Genomic DNA, 19,186 nt, shown 5'->3' with positions numbered 1-19,186 from the left:
ATATGGGTTTTTATTACCCTCCAGGGATGTTGTGTTATATATGGGGGTTTACTACCCTCCAGGGATGTTGTGTTGTGTTATATATGGGGTTTTATTACCCTCCAGACATGTTGTATTGTGTTATATATGGGGTTTTGTTACCCTCCAGGGATGCTGTGTTATATATGGGGTTTTGTTACCCTCCAGGGATGTTGTGTTATATATGGGGTTTTATTACCCTCCAGACATGTTGTGTTATATATGTGGTATTATATATGGGGTTTTATTACCCTCCAGACATGTTGTATTGTGTTATATATGGGGTTTTGTTACCCTCCAGGGATGCTGTGTTATATATGGGGTTTTGTTACCCTCCAGGGATGTTGTGTTATATATGGGGTTTTGTTACCCTCCAGGGATGTTGTGTTATATATGGGGTTTTATTACCCTCCAGACATGTTGTATTGTGTTATATATGGGGTTTTGTTACCCTCCATGGATGCTGTGTTATATATGGGGTTTTGTTACCCTCCAGGGATGTTGTGTTATATATGGGGTTTTATTACTCTCCAGGGATGTTGTGTTATATATGGGGTTTTATTACCCTCCAGACATGTTGTGTTGTGTTATATATGGGGTTTTATTACCCTCCAGGGATGTTGTGTTATATATGGGGTTTTATTGCCCTCCAGGGATGTTGTGTTATATATGTGGGTTTACTACCCTCCAGGGATGTTGTGTTATATATGGGGGTTTACTACCCTCCAGGGATGTTGTGTTGTGTTATATATGGGGTTTTATTACCCTCCAGGGATGTTGTGTTGTGTTATATATGGGGTTTTATTACCCTCCAGGAATGTTGTGTTGTGTTATATATGGGGTTTTATTACCCTCCAGGGATGTTGTGTTATATATGGGGTTTTATTACCCTCCAGGGATGTTGTGTTATATATGGAGTTTTATTACCCTCCAGGGATGTTGTGTTATATATGGGTTTTTATTACCCTCCAGGGATGTTGTGTTATATATGGGGGTTTACTACCCTCCAGGGATGTTGTGTTGTGTTATATATGGGGTTTTATTACCCTCCAGACATGTTGTATTGTGTTATATATGGGGTTTTGTTACCCTCCAGGGATGCTGTGTTATATATGGGGTTTTGTTACCCTCCAGGGATGTTGTGTTATATATGGGGTTTTATTACCCTCCAGACATGTTGTGTTATATATGTGGTATTATATATGGGGTTTTATTACCCTCCAGACATGTTGTATTGTGTTATATATGGGGTTTTGTTACCCTCCAGGGATGCTGTGTTATATATGGGGTTTTGTTACCCTCCAGGGATGTTGTGTTATATATGGGGTTTTGTTACCCTCCAGGGATGTTGTGTTATATATGGGGTTTTATTACCCTCCAGACATGTTGTATTGTGTTATATATGGGGTTTTGTTACCCTCCATGGATGCTGTGTTATATATGGGGTTTTGTTACCCTCCAGGGATGTTGTGTTATATATGGGGTTTTATTACTCTCCAGGGATGTTGTGTTATATATGGGGTTTTATTACCCTCCAGACATGTTGTGTTGTGTTATATATGGGGTTTTATTACCCTCCAGGGATGTTGTGTTATATATGGGGTTTTATTGCCCTCCAGGGATGTTGTGTTATATATGTGGGTTTACTACCCTCCAGGGATGTTGTGTTATATATGGGGGTTTACTACCCTCCAGGGATGTTGTGTTGTGTTATATATGGGGTTTTATTACCCTCCAGGGATGTTGTGTTGTGTTATATATGGGGTTTTATTACCCTCCAGGAATGTTGTGTTGTGTTATATATGGGGTTTTATTACCCTCCAGGGATGTTGTGTTATATATGGGGTTTTATTACCCTCCAGGGATGTTGTGTTATATATGGAGTTTTATTACCCTCCAGGGATGTTGTGTTATATATGGTGTTTTATTACCCTCCAGGGATGTTGTGTTATATATGGGGTTTTATTACCCTCCAGGGATGTTGTGTTATATATGGGGGTTTACTACCCTCCAGGGATGTTGTGTTATATATGGGGTTTTATTACCCTCCAGGAATGTTGTGTTGTGTTATATATGGGGTTTTATTACCCTCCAGGGATGTTGTGTTATATATGGGGTTTTATTACCCTCCAGGGATGTTGTGTTATATATGGGGTTTTATTACCCTCCAGGGATGTTGTGTTATATATGGAGTTTTATTACCCTCCAGGGATGTTGTGTTATATATGGGGTTTTATTACCCTCCAGGGATGTTGTGTTATATATGGGGTTTTATTACCCTCCAGGGATGTTGTGTTATATATGGGGTTTTATTACCCTCCAGGGATGTTGTGTTATATATGGGGTTTTATTACCCTCCAGGGATGTTGTGTTATATATCGGGTTTTATTACCCTCCAGGGATGTTGTGTTATATATGGGGTTTTATTACCCTCCAGGGATGTTGTGTTATATATAGTGGGTTTTATTACCCTCCAGACATGTTGTGTTCAAATCAAATCAAATTTTATTTGTCACATACACATGGTTAGCAGATGTTAATGCGAGTGTAGCGAAATGCTTGTGCTTCTTGTTCCGACAATGCAGTAATAACCAACAAGTAATCTAACTAACAATTCCAAAACTACTGTCTTGTACACAGTGTAAGGGGATAAAGAATATGTACATAAGGATATATGAATGACTGATGGTACAGAGCAGCATAGGCAGGATACAGTAGATGGTATCGAGTACAGTATATACATGAGGTGAACAAAGTGAGGTACATGAGGTAAACAAAGTGGCATAGTTAAAGTGGCTAGTGATACATGTATTACATAAGGATGCAGTCGATGATATAGAGTACAGTATATACGTATGCATATGAGATGAATAATGTAGGGTAAGTAACATTAAATAAGGTGGCATTGTTTAAGTGGCTAGTGATATATTTACATCATTTCCCATCAATTCCCATTATTAAAGTGGCTGGAGTTGAGTCAGTGTCAGTGTGTTGGCAGCAGCCACTCAATGTTAGGGGTGGCTGTTTAACAGTCTGATGGCCTTGAGATAGAAGCTGTTTTTCAGTCTCTCGGTCCCAGCTTTGATGCACCTGTACTGACCTCGCCTTCTGGATGATAGCGGGGTGAACAGGCAGTGGCTCGGGTGGTTGATGTCCTTGATGATCTTTATGGCCTTCCTGTAACATCGGGTGGTGTAGGTGTCCTGGAGGGCAGGTAGTTTGCCCCCGGTAATGCGTTGTGCAGACCTCACTACCCTCTGGAGAGCCTTACGGTTGTGGGCGGAGCAGTTGCCGTACCAGGCGGTGATACAGCCCGCCAGGATGCTCTCGATTGTGCATCTGTAGAAGTTTGAGTGCTTTTGGTGACAAACCGAATTTCTTCAGCCTCCTGAGGTTGAAGAGGCGCTTCTGCGCCTTCTTCACGATGCTGTCTGTGTGAGTGGACCAATTGAGTTTGTCTGTGATGTGTATGCCGAGGAACTTAAAACTTGCTACCCTCTCCACTACTGTTCCATCGATGTGGATAGGGGGGTGTTCCCTCTGCTGTTTCCTGAAGTCCACAATCATCTCCTTAGTTTTGTTGACGTTGAGTGTGAGGTTATTTTCCTGACACCACACTCCGAGGGCCCTCACCTCCTCCCTGTAGGCCGTCTCGTCGTTGTTGGTAATCAAGCCTACCACTGTTGTGTCGTCCGCAAACTTGATGATTGAGTTGGAGGCGTGCGTGGCCACACAGTCGTGGGTGAACAGGGAGTACAGGAGAGGGCTCAGAACGCACCCTTGTGGGGCCCCAGTGTTGAGGATCAGCGGGGTGGAGATGTTGTTGCCTACCCTCACCACCTGGGGGCGGCTCGTCAGGAAGTCCAGTACCCAGTTGCACAGGGCGGGGTCGAGACCCAGGGTCTCGAGCTTGATGACGAGCTTGGAGGGTACTATGGTGTTGAATGCTGAGCTGTAGTCGATGAACAGCATTCTCACATAGGTATTCCTCTTGTCCAGATGGGTTAGGGCAGTGTGCAGTGTGGTTGAGATTGCATCGGCTGTGGACCTATTTGGGTGGTAAGCAAATTGGAGTGGGTCTAGGGTGTCGGGTAGGGTGGAGGTGATATGGTCCTTGACTAGTCTCTCAAAGCACTTCATGATGACGGAAGTGAGTGCTGTGTTGTGTTATATATGGGGTTTTATTACCCTCCATGGATGTTGTGTTGTGTTATATATGGGGGTTTACTACCCTCCAGGGATGTTGTGTTATATATGGGGTTTTATTACCCTCCAGGGATGTTGTGTTATATATGTGGTTTTATTACCCTCCAGACAGGTTGTGTTGTGTTATATATGGGGTTTTATTACCCTCCAGGGATGTTGTGTTGTGTTATATATGGGGTTTTATTACCCTCCATGGATGTTGTGTTGTGTTATATATGTGGTTTTATTACCCTCCATGGATGTTGTGTTGTGTTATATATGTGGTTTTATTACCCTCCAGACAGGTTGTGTTGTGTTATATATGGGGTTTTATTACCCTCCAGGGATGTTGTGTTATATATGGGGTTTTATTGCCCTCCAGGGATGTTGTGTTATATATGTGGGTTTACTACCCTCCAGGGATGTTGTGTTATATATGGGGGTTTACTACCCTCCAGGGATGTTGTGTTGTGTTATATATGGGGTTTTATTACCCTCCAGGGATGTTGTGTTGTGTGTATATATGGGGGTTTACTACCCTCCAGGGATGTTGTGTTATATATGGGGGTTTACTACCCTCCAGGGATGTTGTGTTGTGTTATATATGGGGTTTTATTACCCTCCAGGGATGTTGTGTTGTGTGTATATATGGGGTTTTATTACCCTCCAGGGATGTTGTGTTTTATATGGGGTTTTATTACCCTCCAGGGATGTTGTGTTATATATGGGGTTTTATTACCCTCCAGGGATGTTGTGTTGTGTGTATATATGGGGTTTTATTACCCTCCAGGGATGTTGTGTTTTATATGGGGTTTTATTACCCTCCAGGGATGTTGTGTTATATATGGGGTTTTATTACCCTCCAGGGATGTTGTGTTATATATGGGGGTTTACTACCCTCCAGGGATGTTGTGTTGTGTTATATATGGGGTTTTATTACCCTCCAGGGATGTTGTGTTATATATGGGGTTTTATTACCCTCCAGGGATGTTGTGTTATATATGGAGTTTTATTACCCTCCAGGGATGTTGTGTTATATATGGGGTTTTATTACCCTCCAGGGATGTTGTGTTATATATGGAGTTTTATTACCCTCCAGGGATGTTGTGTTATATATGGGGTTTTATTACCCTCCAGGGATGTTGTGTTATATATGGGGTTTTATTACCCTCCAGGGATGTTGTGTTATATATGGGGTTTTATTACCCTCCAGGGATGTTGTGTTATATATGGGGTTTTATTACCCTCCAGGGATGTTGTGTTATATATAGTGGGTTTTATTACCCTCCAGACATGTTGTGTTCAAATCAAATCAAATTTTATTTGTGACATACACATGGTTAGCAGATGTTAATGCGAGTGTAGCGAAATGCTTGTGCTTCTTGTTCCGACAATGCAGTAATAACCAACAAGTAATCTAACTAACAATTCCAAAACTACTGTCTTGTACACAGTGTAAGGGGATAAAGAATATGTACATAAGGATATATGAATGACTGATGGTACAGAGCAGCATAGGCAGGATACAGTAGATGGTATCGAGTACAGTATATACATGAGGTGAACAAAGTGAGGTACATGAGGTAAACAAAGTGGCATAGTTAAAGTGGCTAGTGATACATGTATTACATAAGGATGCAGTCGATGATATAGAGTACAGTATATACGTATGCATATGAGATGAATAATGTAGGGTAAGTAACATTATATAAGGTGGCATTGTTTAAGTGGCTAGTGATATATTTACATCATTTCCCATCAATTCCCATTATTAAAGTGGCTGGAGTTGAGTCAGTGTCAGTGTGTTGGCAGCAGCCACTCAATGTTAGGGGTGGCTGTTTAACAGTCTGATGGCCTTGAGATAGAAGCTGTTTTTCAGTCTCTCGGTCCCAGCTTTGATGCACCTGTACTGACCTCGCCTTCTGGATGATAGCGGGGTGAACAGGCAGTGGCTCGGGTGGTTGATGTCCTTGATGATCTTTATGGCCTTCCTGTAACATCGGGTGGTGTAGGTGTCCTGGAGGGCAGGTAGTTTGCCCCCGGTAATGCGTTGTGCAGACCTCACTACCCTCTGGAGAGCCTTACGGTTGTGGGCGGAGCAGTTGCCGTACCAGGCGGTGATACAGCCCGCCAGGATGCTCTCGATTGTGCATCTGTAGAAGTTTGAGTGCTTTTGGTGACAAACCGAATTTCTTCAGCCTCCTGAGGTTGAAGAGGCGCTGCTGCGCCTTCTTCACGATGCTGTCTGTGTGAGTGGACCAATTCAGTTTGTCTGTGATGTGTATGCCGAGGAACTTAAAACTTGCTACCCTCTCCACTACTGTTCCATCGATGTGGATAGGGGGGTGTTCCCTCTGCTGTTTCCTGAAGTCCACAATCATCTCCTTAGTTTTGTTGACGTTGAGTGTGAGGTTATTTTCCTGACACCACACTCCGAGGGCCCTCACCTCCTCCCTGTAGGCCGTCTCGTCGTTGTTGGTAATCAAGCCTACCACTGTTGTGTCGTCCGCAAACTTGATGATTGAGTTGGAGGCGTGCGTGGCCACACAGTCGTGGGTGAACAGGGAGTACAGGAGAGGGCTCAGAACGCACCCTTGTGGGGCCCCAGTGTTGAGGATCAGCGGGGTGGAGATGTTGTTGCCTACCCTCACCACCTGGGGGCGGCTCGTCAGGAAGTCCAGTACCCAGTTGCACAGGGCGGGGTCGAGACCCAGGGTCTCGAGCTTGATGACGAGCTTGGAGGGTACTATGGTGTTGAATGCTGAGCTGTAGTCGATGAACAGCATTCTCACATAGGTATTCCTCTTGTCCAGATGGGTTAGGGCAGTGTGCAGTGTGGTTGAGATTGCATCGGCTGTGGACCTATTTAGGTGGTAAGCAAATTGGAGTGGGTCTAGGGTGTCGGGTAGGGTGGAGGTGATATGGTCCTTGACTAGTCTCTCAAAGCACTTCATGATGACGGAAGTGAGTGCTGTGTTGTGTTATATATGGGGTTTTATTACCCTCCATGGATGTTGTGTTGTGTTATATATGGGGGTTTACTACCCTCCAGGGATGTTGTGTTATATATGGGGTTTTATTACCCTCCAGGGATGTTGTGTTATATATGTGGTTTTATTACCCTCCAGACAGGTTGTGTTGTGTTGTGTTATATATGGGGTTTTATTACCCTCCAGGGATGTTGTGTTGTGTTATATATGGGGTTTTATTACCCTCCATGGATGTTGTGTTGTGTTATATATGTGGTTTTATTACCCTCCATGGATGTTGTGTTGTGTTATATATGTGGTTTTATTACCCTCCATGGATGTTGTGTTGTGTTATATATGTGGTTTTATTACCCTCCAGACAGGTTGTGTTGTGTTATATATGGGGTTTTATTACCCTCCAGGGATGTTGTGTTGTGTTATATATGGGGTTTTATTACCCTCCATGGATGTTGTGTTGTGTTATATATGTGGTTTTATTACCCTCCATGGATGTTGTGTTGTGTTATATATGTGGTTTTATTACCCTCCAGGGATGTTGTGTTATATATGGGGTTTTATTGCCCTCCAGGGATGTTGTGTTGTGTTATATATGGGGTTTTATTACCCTCCATGGATGTTGTGTTGTGTTATATATGGGGTTTTATTACCCTCCAGGGATGTTGTGTTGTGTTATATGTGGGGTTGTATTACCCTCCAGGGATGCTGTGTTATATATGGGGTTTTATTACCCTCCAGGGATGCTGTGTTATATATGGGGTTTTATTACCCTCCAGGGATGTTGTGTTGTGTTATATATGGGGTTTTATTACCCTCCAGGGATGTTGTGTTATATATGGGGTTTTATTACCCTCCAGGGATGTTGTGTTATATATGGGGTTTTATTGCCCTCCAGGGATGTTGTGTTGTGTTATATATGGGGTTTTATTACCCTCCAGGGATGTTGTGTTATATATGGGGTTTTATTGCCCTCCAGGGATGTTGTGTTATGTTATATATGGGGTTTTATTACCCTCCAGGGATGTTGTGTTGTGTTATATATGGGGTTTTATTACCCTCCAGGGATGTTGTGTTATGTTATATATGGGGTTTTATTACCCTCCAGGGATGTTGTGTTATGTTATATATGGGGTTTTATTACCCTCCAGGGATGTTGTGTTATGTTATATATGGGGTTTTATTACCCTCCATGGATGTTGTGTTGTGTTATATATGGGGTTTTATTGCCCTCCAGGGATGTTGTGTTATGTTATATATGGGGTTTTATTACCCTCCAGGGATGTTGTGTTATATATGGGGTTTTATTACCCTCCAGGGATGTTGTGTTATATATGGGGTTTTATTACCCTCCAGACAGGTTGTGTTGTGTTATATATGGGGTTTTATTACCCTCCAGACAGGTTGTGTTGTGTTATATATGGGGTTTTATTGCCCTCCAGGGATGTTGTGTTGTGTTATATATGGGGTTTTATTACCCTCCAGACAGGTTGTGTTGTGTTATATATGGGGTTTTATTACCCTCCAGACAGGTTGTGTTGTGTTATATATGGGGTTTTATTGCCCTCCAGGGATGTTGTGTTATATATGGGGTTTTATTACCCTCCAGACAGGTTGTGTTGTGTTATATATGGGGTTTTATTACCCTCCAGGGATGTTGTGTTATATATGGGGTTTTATTGCCCTCCAGGGATGTTGTGTTATATATGGGGTTTTATTGCCCTCCAGGGATGTTGTGTTGTGTTATATGGGGTTTTATTACCCTCCAGGGATGTTGTGTTGTGTTATATATGGGGTTTTATTGCCCTCCAGGGATGTTTTGTTGTGTTATATATGGGGTTTTATTACCCTCCAGGGATGTTGTGTTATATATGGGGTTTTATTACCCTCCAGACAGGTTGTGTTGTGTTATATATGGGGTTTTATTACCCTCCAGGAACGAAATAACACGTCAATCCACAGAGCTGTAGTTTCATTGATATTCCATAAGGGGGCAGCTATGGCTCTCTGTTGTATCACAGTGATACGTGATGTGAGTCTCCAAATTCTACCCCTCTGTTGCTGTAATGTGTTAAAAACCTTGACAATGCTCCCTTTCTCTGTGTCTCTAATTCAGTTTGGAGTCGTTCTTGTATGGGTTCAACACTCTGTTCAAAGGAGACTTCCGTATCGCTACTAAAGATGAGTGGGTGTTCACAGACATGGATCTGCTGCAGAAAGTGGTGGTCCCAGGCGTGAGGATGAGTCTCAAGCTCCATCAGGTATTCACAATATTCCACCTTGAAGACAATAGCATTTGCTCACTTTCTCCCTTATTGAAGTAGAATATGTAGGTAAGTGTACATTTAACCTTGCGCTCTTCCTGTGCTTTCTCAGTGGACTGCATGTGTACCTTGATGTACAGTGGAGCTGCAAATATAAGGTGGCAATCAAAGGCACATTGTGGATAAGTGCACTGCACTTGACTTTTAAAAGGTCATTTACCCTTGAGCTGCTTTTATTATGAATACGATTCCCGCAAATATCTGGAAAAATTGCCTTTAGAAGGTGCAATTCACTATAAACCACAGGAGGCTAGTGAGGGGTGGACTGATTATATTTATGGCTGTAATGGAATGAATGGAGCACATGGAAACTGTGTTTGATACTGTTCCATTTATGCCATTCCAGCCATTATTCTATTCCGGTCCTCTCATTATTAAGGCGCCACCTGTGCTGTAAACGCTGCGGATATAGGCTCAAGCATAAATTACATTTTAAAGGTCAATAATTTGTCGACAGTGCTCCGTTAATTGAATCCCGTCCTTAAAGTGGTTCAGTTAATCCCTGTTGTAAAGCTTTTACTCAGGGTGATATATTTACTGCTCTTGTTCCTTGGTTGCTCTCAGGACCACTTTACATGTCTGGAGGAGACAGAGGAGCCAGCCATCTTGTACAAGGCCATTAGTAACTACAAGATCAGTCTGGTGATCTGCCATGAGAGTGACCCAGCCTGGAGGAAGGCAGTTTTGTCCAGCCGGGACACTCTTCTCACACTGAGACACATGGTGGACGACGGCACGGACGAGTACAAGATCATCATGCTCTACAAACGCCACCTCAGCTTCAAGGTCATCAAGGTGTGTGTGAGATGACTGGTGTAGGGTGATGTTGCCCCTAGACACTGATCTTGGGTCAGTTTTTTTATTTCCCCCCACCAATGTTTAAGGTTAGGTTTGGGGAAGGGGAACCTGATCCTAGACCTGTACAGTTGTGCTGAACACATGCTGAACTCAAAGCCCCTACTCCATTGCCACTTCTGTAGATCTGAGAGGATTGGATAAATATGGCGTTATTACATCTATCCGGAAGTTATTACCATATTTCTTACATCTATCCGGAAGTTATTACCATATTTCTTACATCTATCCAGAAGTTATTACCATATTTCTTGCATCTATCCAGTCATCTCAGATCTACAGAAGGGGCTATGTTACTATAGGTCAAACAGGAATTATTCAGCATTGTTGTCTGTTCAAGCTGTCTGGAACATGAGATGAAGTTACTCTGATCAACTCTACATATTGATACGAGTTTAGCGTGTGGGGTGGATGAGTTGTTGGTTTGATTAATACATAAAGAAACTTGATCCAAATGGTTCTGCCATATCCAGTTGATTAAAATGGTGATTTAATCAGAGTATAGAAATGTGGAGTTGGACGGTGTGTAATGTGTATTCAGATGTCAGTAATACTACCCTCTTCATTCTCTCCTGTCTTCTAGATCAATAAGGAGTGTGTAAGGGGCCTGTGGGCCGGCCAGCAGCAGGAGCTGGTGTTCTTACGCAACCGCAACCCAGAGCGCGGCAGCATCCAGAACTCCAAGCAGGCCCTCCGAAACATGATCAACTCGTCGTGCGACCAGCCGCTGGGCTACCCCATGTACGTGTCCCCCCTCACCACCTCCTACATGGGCACCCACCAGCAGCTGAGGAGCATCTGGGGCGGCCCTCTCAGCCTGGACGGCATCAAGACCTGGCTCTTGTCCAAGTGGCTGCGGTGAGTTCTGGCTGCTGGAGGCAGACCAAGGGGGAACAGAGGGTCTTCTTTATCAGTCAGTCTGCCTGTGTTCTGCTCCCCTATGGATGGAATCCAATCAGGGCCTTTCCTGCTGTGACAGGACCACTCTTCCCAAACCATATAGGGCTAAAGTGCTGCGACATGTTCAGCTGCATCCAGCGCATTTGAATAACTGCCATCTACTGTTAGGCTTATGGGCCTTTGTATGTTTAGTGTGAGGCGTGGCCTGCACTGTAAACCACTTATCACATGTGAGATCAGATTTAGATTTTTTTATCCAGATTCATTGCCATTCAGTTATAGTTAAATGTTTTAACTCCATTTTAATAAAGCTGTCAAGGTGTTTAGAAAGGTAACATAGGCCTACTGGGTGTTTGCGTTGTAGGGTGCGGAAGGATAACCTGACCAGCTGTAACAGTGGTGTGAACATGGAGGATGTGGACTGTGCAGGGGGCTCCTCTTCTCTGAGCCACAACCCAAACTCCATCACCTCCCAGAGCCTGAGTGTGTACCAGGCCAGGCCCAACAGGACCTCTCAGGCCAATAGGCAGCACACTGCAGGTTTGGTCCTCTACAGGAAAGGCACACATGATACATCTAAAGGAATAGTTCACCCAAGTTACAACAATAATTGGTTTCCTTACCAGGAAAGCATTACACGTCTAAGTAGAGCCTTGCGCAGCTATGTTCATGGTTCTGCCATGTTGGTTCTGACAGCTATGTTCACGGTTCTGTCATGTTAGGTTCTGACAGACTGGGTCATTTTATCTGTATGTGCATCCATCCAGGGAGGAGAGAGTACCGGAGCCGCTCAGTGCAGCCCCAGAGCCAGCGGCCTCCAGTCACCAGCCAGTCAGGGCCCATCCTGGACAGCCAGCAGGTGTCAGCTTCGGCCAATGGCCTGGTGCAGCGCCTCTCCAACAGCCAGCTGTCCTTCAACACCTCCATCGCCTCTGTCTTCTCCCAGGTTCCACGACTCTCCACGGCCGGGGGCCAGCTGAGCTCCCAGCTCCAGGCTGCAGCCCACCACCGCTCAAGCCAGGTGTCCTCCTCCAGCTCCACCCTTAGTCTGCTGTTCGGCAAGAGGAGCTTCTCCAGCGGCCTTGTCATCTCTGGCCTGTCGGCAGCCGAGGGTGGTAACACCACGGACACGCAGTCGTCCAGCAGCGTCAACATCACCATGGGTGGACCCTCCATGGGTGGACCCTCCTGCCGGTCCACCAGCAGAGCCACACAGGTAGAAGCTAGAGCTCCTGCCCCAGAATATATTTAGTAGCATTTATTAAGCTTAATTCTTGAAATTATATTACCATTTAATAATGTTATGGTTATCTATGTAGGCATTTAATGTCAACAGTTGTTGAGGACAACCTCTACAAAAATGTGCTTTTTAGCTGGTATAATGTATCAGATTTCAGATTGTATTAATACATTATTTTCAATGTTTTTCCAGTGGACATCAGAGCCCTACGAGAGTGTAGATGCAACCTACTCCAACACTCCCAATGGCGTGAAAGACAACACACCGTCAAAAGATAAAGGCTGCACACAGGGCGCGGATAAGAGCCAGGAGGACACAACAGCCTCTGCAACCCATAAACTTCCAGAGCAAATGACTATCTGAGAGCACCAACACATGCCTCACTCCGCAGCATGTTCAGCCCCAGTGTTCTGAATGTAAACAACAATGTCCTTTGCTCCAGTGACAAAATAAATAATTTTTATGAAAACACATTGTTCATTATCCTACGCCAGGGAGGGTTGTCCAAACGGTTATGAATGTGTTAATAGTGTTCTAAAATCTCAAACACAACAGATTAATTACCAGTGGTGGAAAAAGTACCCGACTGCCATACTTGAGTAAAAGTAAAGATACCTTAATAGAAAATTACTCAAGAAAAAGTGAAGGCCACCCAGTAAAATACTATTTGAGTAAAAGTCTAAAAGTATTTGATTTTAAATATACTTAAGTATCAAAAGTAAATGTAATTTCAAAAATATACTTAAGTATTGAAAGTAAAAAATAATGTCAAATTCCTTATATTAATCAGGCAAAGCAGAGAGCACAATTTTTTAAATATTTTTTTTACGGATAGTCGGGCGCACTCCAACACTTGACATAATTTACAAATGAAGCATTTGGGTTTAGTGAATCCGCCAGATCAGAGACAATACGGATGACCAGGGATGTTCTCTTGACAAGTGTGTGAATTGTACCATTTTCCTGCCCTGTTAAGCATTCAATATGTAACGAGTACTTTTGGGTGTCAGGGAAAATGTATGGAGTAAAAAGTACATTATTTTATTTAGGAATATAGTGAAGTAAAAGTTGTCAAAAATATAAATAGTGAAGTACAGATACCCCAAAAACTACTTAAGAAGTATTCTAAATATTTTTTACTTAAGTACCTTACACCACTGTTAAACACATTCAAAGATTCAGTAATATTCACGGTGTCAGAGTGTGGACAAGAATCACTTATGCTATTTGCATGAGATATGGACGCCTTTTATGGACTGATGTTCATTTCACAACACACCCAGCGTACCAATAAAAAAAATCCAACAAATAGGTGCAACGTTTGTAGGGTTAATAAATTGGAGAATGTTTGGTAATTTTCTAACGGTTGCACCTCTGGAGTAGAGATGGAAGAATGCAGACTTTGGGAAAGTAAAACACGTAGGCCTTTTCTCAATTGGCAAAAGTACCTCCTCTCCTCGATTCCTCTGTCCTCTCCTCCATGACACGGAAACAAATATTTGGTCACCATATGTAGGAGTGTCAATTTCAGTAATAGGTGAAAGGGAGTTTCCTCCTCTCCTTGATTGCCTACTCCAGCAGAGGATGCTCAGATGTATCCTATCGTGGGAAAGTTTTGAAATCAGCCACACACCCTTAGAAACAGCTGTTGTTTTCTCAAAGGAGAAAAGCATGAACACATTTTAAAATCTGGCGGGAGGAGCTATAGAAGGACGGGCTCATTGCAATGGCTGGAATAGAATAAATGGAACGGAGTCAAACGTGGTGCTTGACTAAATGAAACGTGGTGCTTGACTAAATGAAACGTGGTGCTTGACTAAATGAAACGTGGTGCTTGACTAAATGAAACGTGGTGTTTGACACCGTTCAATTTATTACATTCCAGCCATTACAATGAGCCTGTCCTCCTACAGCTCCTCCCACCAGCCTCCTCTGTTATATATAGAATGTCTAGCACAACTAGCTTCATTTCTTTTTGCCGCATTATTGAACTGGATGGCCGTCTGCGCTCTTTAAAGGCCCTTTATATCAAATAGTGTGTGTTATAGGTGTGTAGGTTACAAAATAAGAATACTAATAATAAGAATCCTAAACTGAAGCTTAAATCAAAAAATAGAGCTGATTTATTGGGACATCATAATGAAAGAACAAAACATAAACCTTTTCGGCCTCAAGCCATTGGCTTAGATTCAATCAGGACCGCAGAAGAGTCGTATTATAGCGCAATTGACATTTAAATGTAATTTCCAATTGAGTAGACATTTCCAATTGAGTTGACAGGCGAGCAGTGTGTCAAGAAGTAATGCATCTTGGCAGGATCGTGTTTTGGAAGACACATAACTCTCGACCTTCACCTCTCCCGAGTCCGTACAGTAGTTGCAGCGATGGGACAAGACTGTAACTACCAATTTGAGGAAAAGGTGTAAAAAAATACCAACTTTTTTTTGTATCTAGCACATCAGTGTAAATGGTAGACACCAGCTTCTACTTCAGGTTAACTGTATATGTCACATGATCTAGTTAGAATATACAGATAATCTATTAATTTAGATTATGTTTATTTACTCTAGTTCTGGCAGTGTTGATGCTTCCGGAGTTGAGGACAGGGAGGCATAAGCCTAAAAAACCCACCCCTCATTCTTCCCAAATTGCCCACGGTCTGTCGATGACGTAGTTGGGTTTCTGGTGTTGTGTCTTCACGGCTACCACTGTGAGCGGCCTTCATTGGGTTCAGCTGTCAGTCTCACAACGCCTTACTCGAGTGTGTGTATGGGCACAGTCAGGTACCCCCTGGGCAGTCAATAGCAGGCCTACCCTGCCCTAACCAAACTAACAAGTCTGGGAGCATCGCATTAAAACAACACCTGCTTTGTACAGGGGACAGAAAAGACAAGCTGTGTGTATTAACACTCAACCTAGCTTCCACAGTCAGACCCAGGGTCATGCAATATACCATAGGGCAATGTTCAGTAGAAGCAGTCTCAGAGATGATATTGTTTTCAATATTTCCAGATGTAGTGCAGTAAGTGGAACTCTAAATCAGATTTTTTCATTAGAATAAAATTATTCTTAGGTGGCCTCCAACCCCACTGTCTGTACCTTCTTTCTCACATGTCCTGAAGTGAATTGTTCATACAGTGAAGAACACTGAGACCCACCGTCCTTCCTGTCTGCCTCTGCAGAGTTATCAGTTGCAGGAGTGTAACATACAGGCTCCATCTCATATATATATACCTTTATTTAACTAGGCAAGTTGGTTAAGAACAAATTCTTATTTTCAATGACGGCCTAGGAACAGTGGGTGAACTGCCTTGTTCAATGGCAGAATTACATAGTTTTACCAGCTGATGCCTCTCTAGGAGCATTCACGTGCCCCATAGAGGTATCCCAAGGATCCCACCCTGTTCACCAATGTAGTGGAATGCAATCTTACGATCCTGCGGTCCAGAGATGAGAACTCCACCATCTACAGCAAAAGCCCAGGCTCCTGAATGGAATGAAACATAAAAAAAGAGAGGCAAGGAAAGCAAAAAAGCAAAAAGAGAGGCAAGGAATGGAAGAAACAAGGACGGAGGAGGCAAGGATTTGATATCTAGTTCACACACTCACAAGATACCAACAGGGCTCAAATATACTCCAGGGTTAATTCCTGCTCATTAGTGCCATCTAGTAGAATGTATCAGGCTACAACACCGATGAATGGGGAAACCCAGATGGGTCACATGGGGTGAAAACCAGAAGCTTCCGGTTGGTACTTCCACTCACCACCATTTATGGTGATGAGAGGATGTCTAGTTGCAGGCATAGATGGAGCAAGATGAAATAGACGCTCATTTACGAAACATCCAATCTCAATGCATTTTTTGGTTCCCTAAACTAAAATCTGTTACTTCTACAAAGTTGTGTCTACCTGACCCTTTGCCAAATGTTCTAAACATTGTGTTGTTTAGGAGTGCAAGACATAAGGCCAACGTTTTTCCACCCATGACCACATTTTGAAAAAAATAATTGATGTAATCAACAGCCAATGTTGGGCTATGACAGTCTATTACAAATCAGTCTGACAGTACTTTTGACAGTTTGTCAATCTGAAGACAGTATGGTTTGAAGTGACTGAAATGCATCAGAAAGGTATTAGGAATTTCAGAAGAATAGCATCCAATAACTGCATTATCTTCTGTGTAGGAAAGAACACCATTATTGCTTTCAATTATGATATTCATTTCCCCCCAGTCTGATTTGATGCCTAGTCCTATACACTGTGTTCTAACGAGTCCCGAGAGTCTTGACTTTCAGGAACAGGGTCATAATAGCTTATAACTCCAACCTTTCAAAAGTTAGACACATTTGTTGGAAGAAAACAGCTGTTTGTCACAACCGCATTTAGCGGATATCGGAGGTTACTTACATAACCACGGTTCTATGAACCATTTTCATTTTTTTCCAGAGTTTCACTCGCGACCTCATTTTTGGGAAATGCTGCAGTTGTGGTTCCCAAACATACATATGCAAAAACCTGTGAATAGGAACTCGCTAGCTTGTGCTTGGCTCTGCCCACCTCCTTGTTTGTTCTGCACACCACAGGAGGTTGGTGACATCTTAATTGGGGAGGACGGGATCTTGGTAATGGCTTGAGCTGAATAGGTGGAATGGTATCAAACACATGGTTTCTATGCGTTTGATGCCATTCCATTTGCTGCGTTCCAGCCATTATTATGAGCCGTCCTCCCCTCAGCAGCCTCCACTGCTGCACACTGAGCATCTTTGGCTCCCATCATAAACAACGCCGATGTGCTCATCCTCTTTTGACACAGGCGCATGCTCTTTAGACAACAGTTCGCTGATAAAGTGGAGAAGGGTAGGTTACATAATGAGAAACTGCTGATGCACAACCAAATTTCTAAATTGCACCTTGTGTATTCTACTATTTCTAACTATCAACAGTAAGTTGAGACCATGACGGAGCTCCTAAACAAATATATACATAAAAATTGAAAATTGGTCAGGGGCTCCCTAGCAGGCCTGGGGCCCTAAGTGGTCGCTTAGTGGCTCGGGCAGACTCCTTTCACAGTTTGTGTTAATTGGATTGAAGAGAGAAAAGTAGATAGGAGGAGAAATAGTGCTAGAGCAGTGGGTCAGATTCAAACTCATGCTTGTAGCACATGTCACGGCCCAAATGATCACAGCTCAAATCCATGAAATTAAAATAGACAAAAAAATAAACACACAAAACAGATACATAGACAGTGAGACAGATAGATTTAGTAAGTGTAGAATATGCCTACTTTACATTACTTCTGGTACTGATTAGTCCATTAGCATGTCACACATACAGTAGGGTACTACTCAGTCCTAAGTGATACAATACACATTATATTAATGCTAGTGTACTACTCAGTCCTAAGTGATACAATACACATTATATTAATGCTAGTGTACTACTCAGTCCTAAGTGATACAATATACATTATATTAATGCTAGTGTACTACTCAGTCCTAAGTGATACAATACACATTATATTAATGCTAGTGTACTACTCAGTCCTAAGTGATACAATACACATTATATTAATGCTAGTGTACTACTCAGTCCTAAGTGATACAATATACATTATATTAATGCTAGTGTACTACTCAGTCCTACTAAGTGATACAATATACATTATATTAATGCTAGTGTACTACTCAGTCCTACTAAGTGATACAATATACATTATATTAATGCTAGTGTACTACTCGGTCCTACTAAGTGATACAATATACATTATATTAATGCTAGTGTACTACTCAGTCCTAAGTGATACAATATACATTATATTAATGCTAGTGTACTACTCAGTCCTACTAAGTGATACAATATACATTATATTAATGCTAGTGTACTACTCAGTCCTACTAAGTGATACAATATGGAGGGAAAACGTAGTACTAAATATGGGAAAAAGTCTAAAAAGTGTTTATTGTAAGATGTTACATTTAGAATGTCTCTCTAGCAGCACTATTGAAATGACACAGCTATTCAAGGGCAGTTGCAATAGATTGGACTTTGTTTCTTATGCAAGACGTTTTGTAAACCAAGAAAAAGACAGAACATTACATCAATATGCTTACCACAGTTTCACAATTTCTAACAAAGGTGTTCCATATTTAAAAAAATAAGTTCAGCATTAATAAACACTGTATTGTGTAAAACAATTAATTGAAATATAGAAATACAATTTATGAAATATAGACTAGTTAAAATAAATTAAACAGAAAATGTAAATTGGATTACACAAACTTTACAATTTCAACATTACCTGACATACTCTTTCAAAATTATATTTTTCAATTATGTTTAGGGTGGGAGCACAGGTTCTCTGAAATATTACAAAATGTTGACCTTTGTTGACAACAATTCAAACATAGCCCCCTTATGTTCTTCTAATATATATAACTTTAATGTTTTATCTCAAATGACAAATGGAAATGTCAAGGCTTAGCTTGAAAATGAATTTTGAGGAGGAAAAGTGACATACATTTTCTGCATTTTTCACATGGCCCTACAACATATTTTTTTGTACACCTTTATTTAACTAGGCAAGTCAGTTAAGAACAAATTCTTATTTTCAATGACGTCCTAGGAACGGTGGGTTAACTGCCTGTTCAGGGGCAGAACGACAGATTTGTACCTTGTCAGC

General features: G+C 42.2%; 1 protein-coding gene across 3 annotated transcripts in view; it reads left to right on the top strand.

Annotated features, from left to right (window-relative positions):
- Nucleotides 1-12,975, top strand: part of LOC110502980 (pecanex-like protein 2) — a 46,478-nt gene extending 33,503 nt beyond the window's left edge. For 2 of the 3 annotated variants that reach the window (XM_036960805.2, XM_021581339.3), the window contains exons 29-34: nt 9,304-9,448; nt 10,076-10,306; nt 10,950-11,224; nt 11,631-11,806; nt 12,034-12,482; nt 12,699-12,975. In XM_036960805.2, the coding sequence (XP_036816700.2) occupies nt 9,304-9,448; nt 10,076-10,306; nt 10,950-11,224; nt 11,631-11,806; nt 12,034-12,482; nt 12,699-12,869 (1,447 nt within the window). In that variant the 3' untranslated portion in view covers nt 12,870-12,975. Of the gene's footprint in view, nt 1-9,303; nt 9,449-9,563; nt 9,663-10,075; nt 10,307-10,949; nt 11,225-11,630; nt 11,807-12,033; nt 12,483-12,698 lie in introns of those variants that run through there. The other variant, XM_090217540.1, reaches the window with a different exon arrangement.
- The last annotated feature ends 6,211 nt before the right edge of the window (nt 12,976-19,186 follow it).

Source organism: Oncorhynchus mykiss, chromosome 23, assembly GCF_057628025.1.
Source record: "Oncorhynchus mykiss isolate SJ-2025 chromosome 23, ASM5762802v1, whole genome shotgun sequence".
Lineage (NCBI taxonomy): Eukaryota > Metazoa > Chordata > Actinopteri > Salmoniformes > Salmonidae > Oncorhynchus > Oncorhynchus mykiss.
This window is presented reverse-complemented; position numbering and strand designations above follow the sequence as displayed.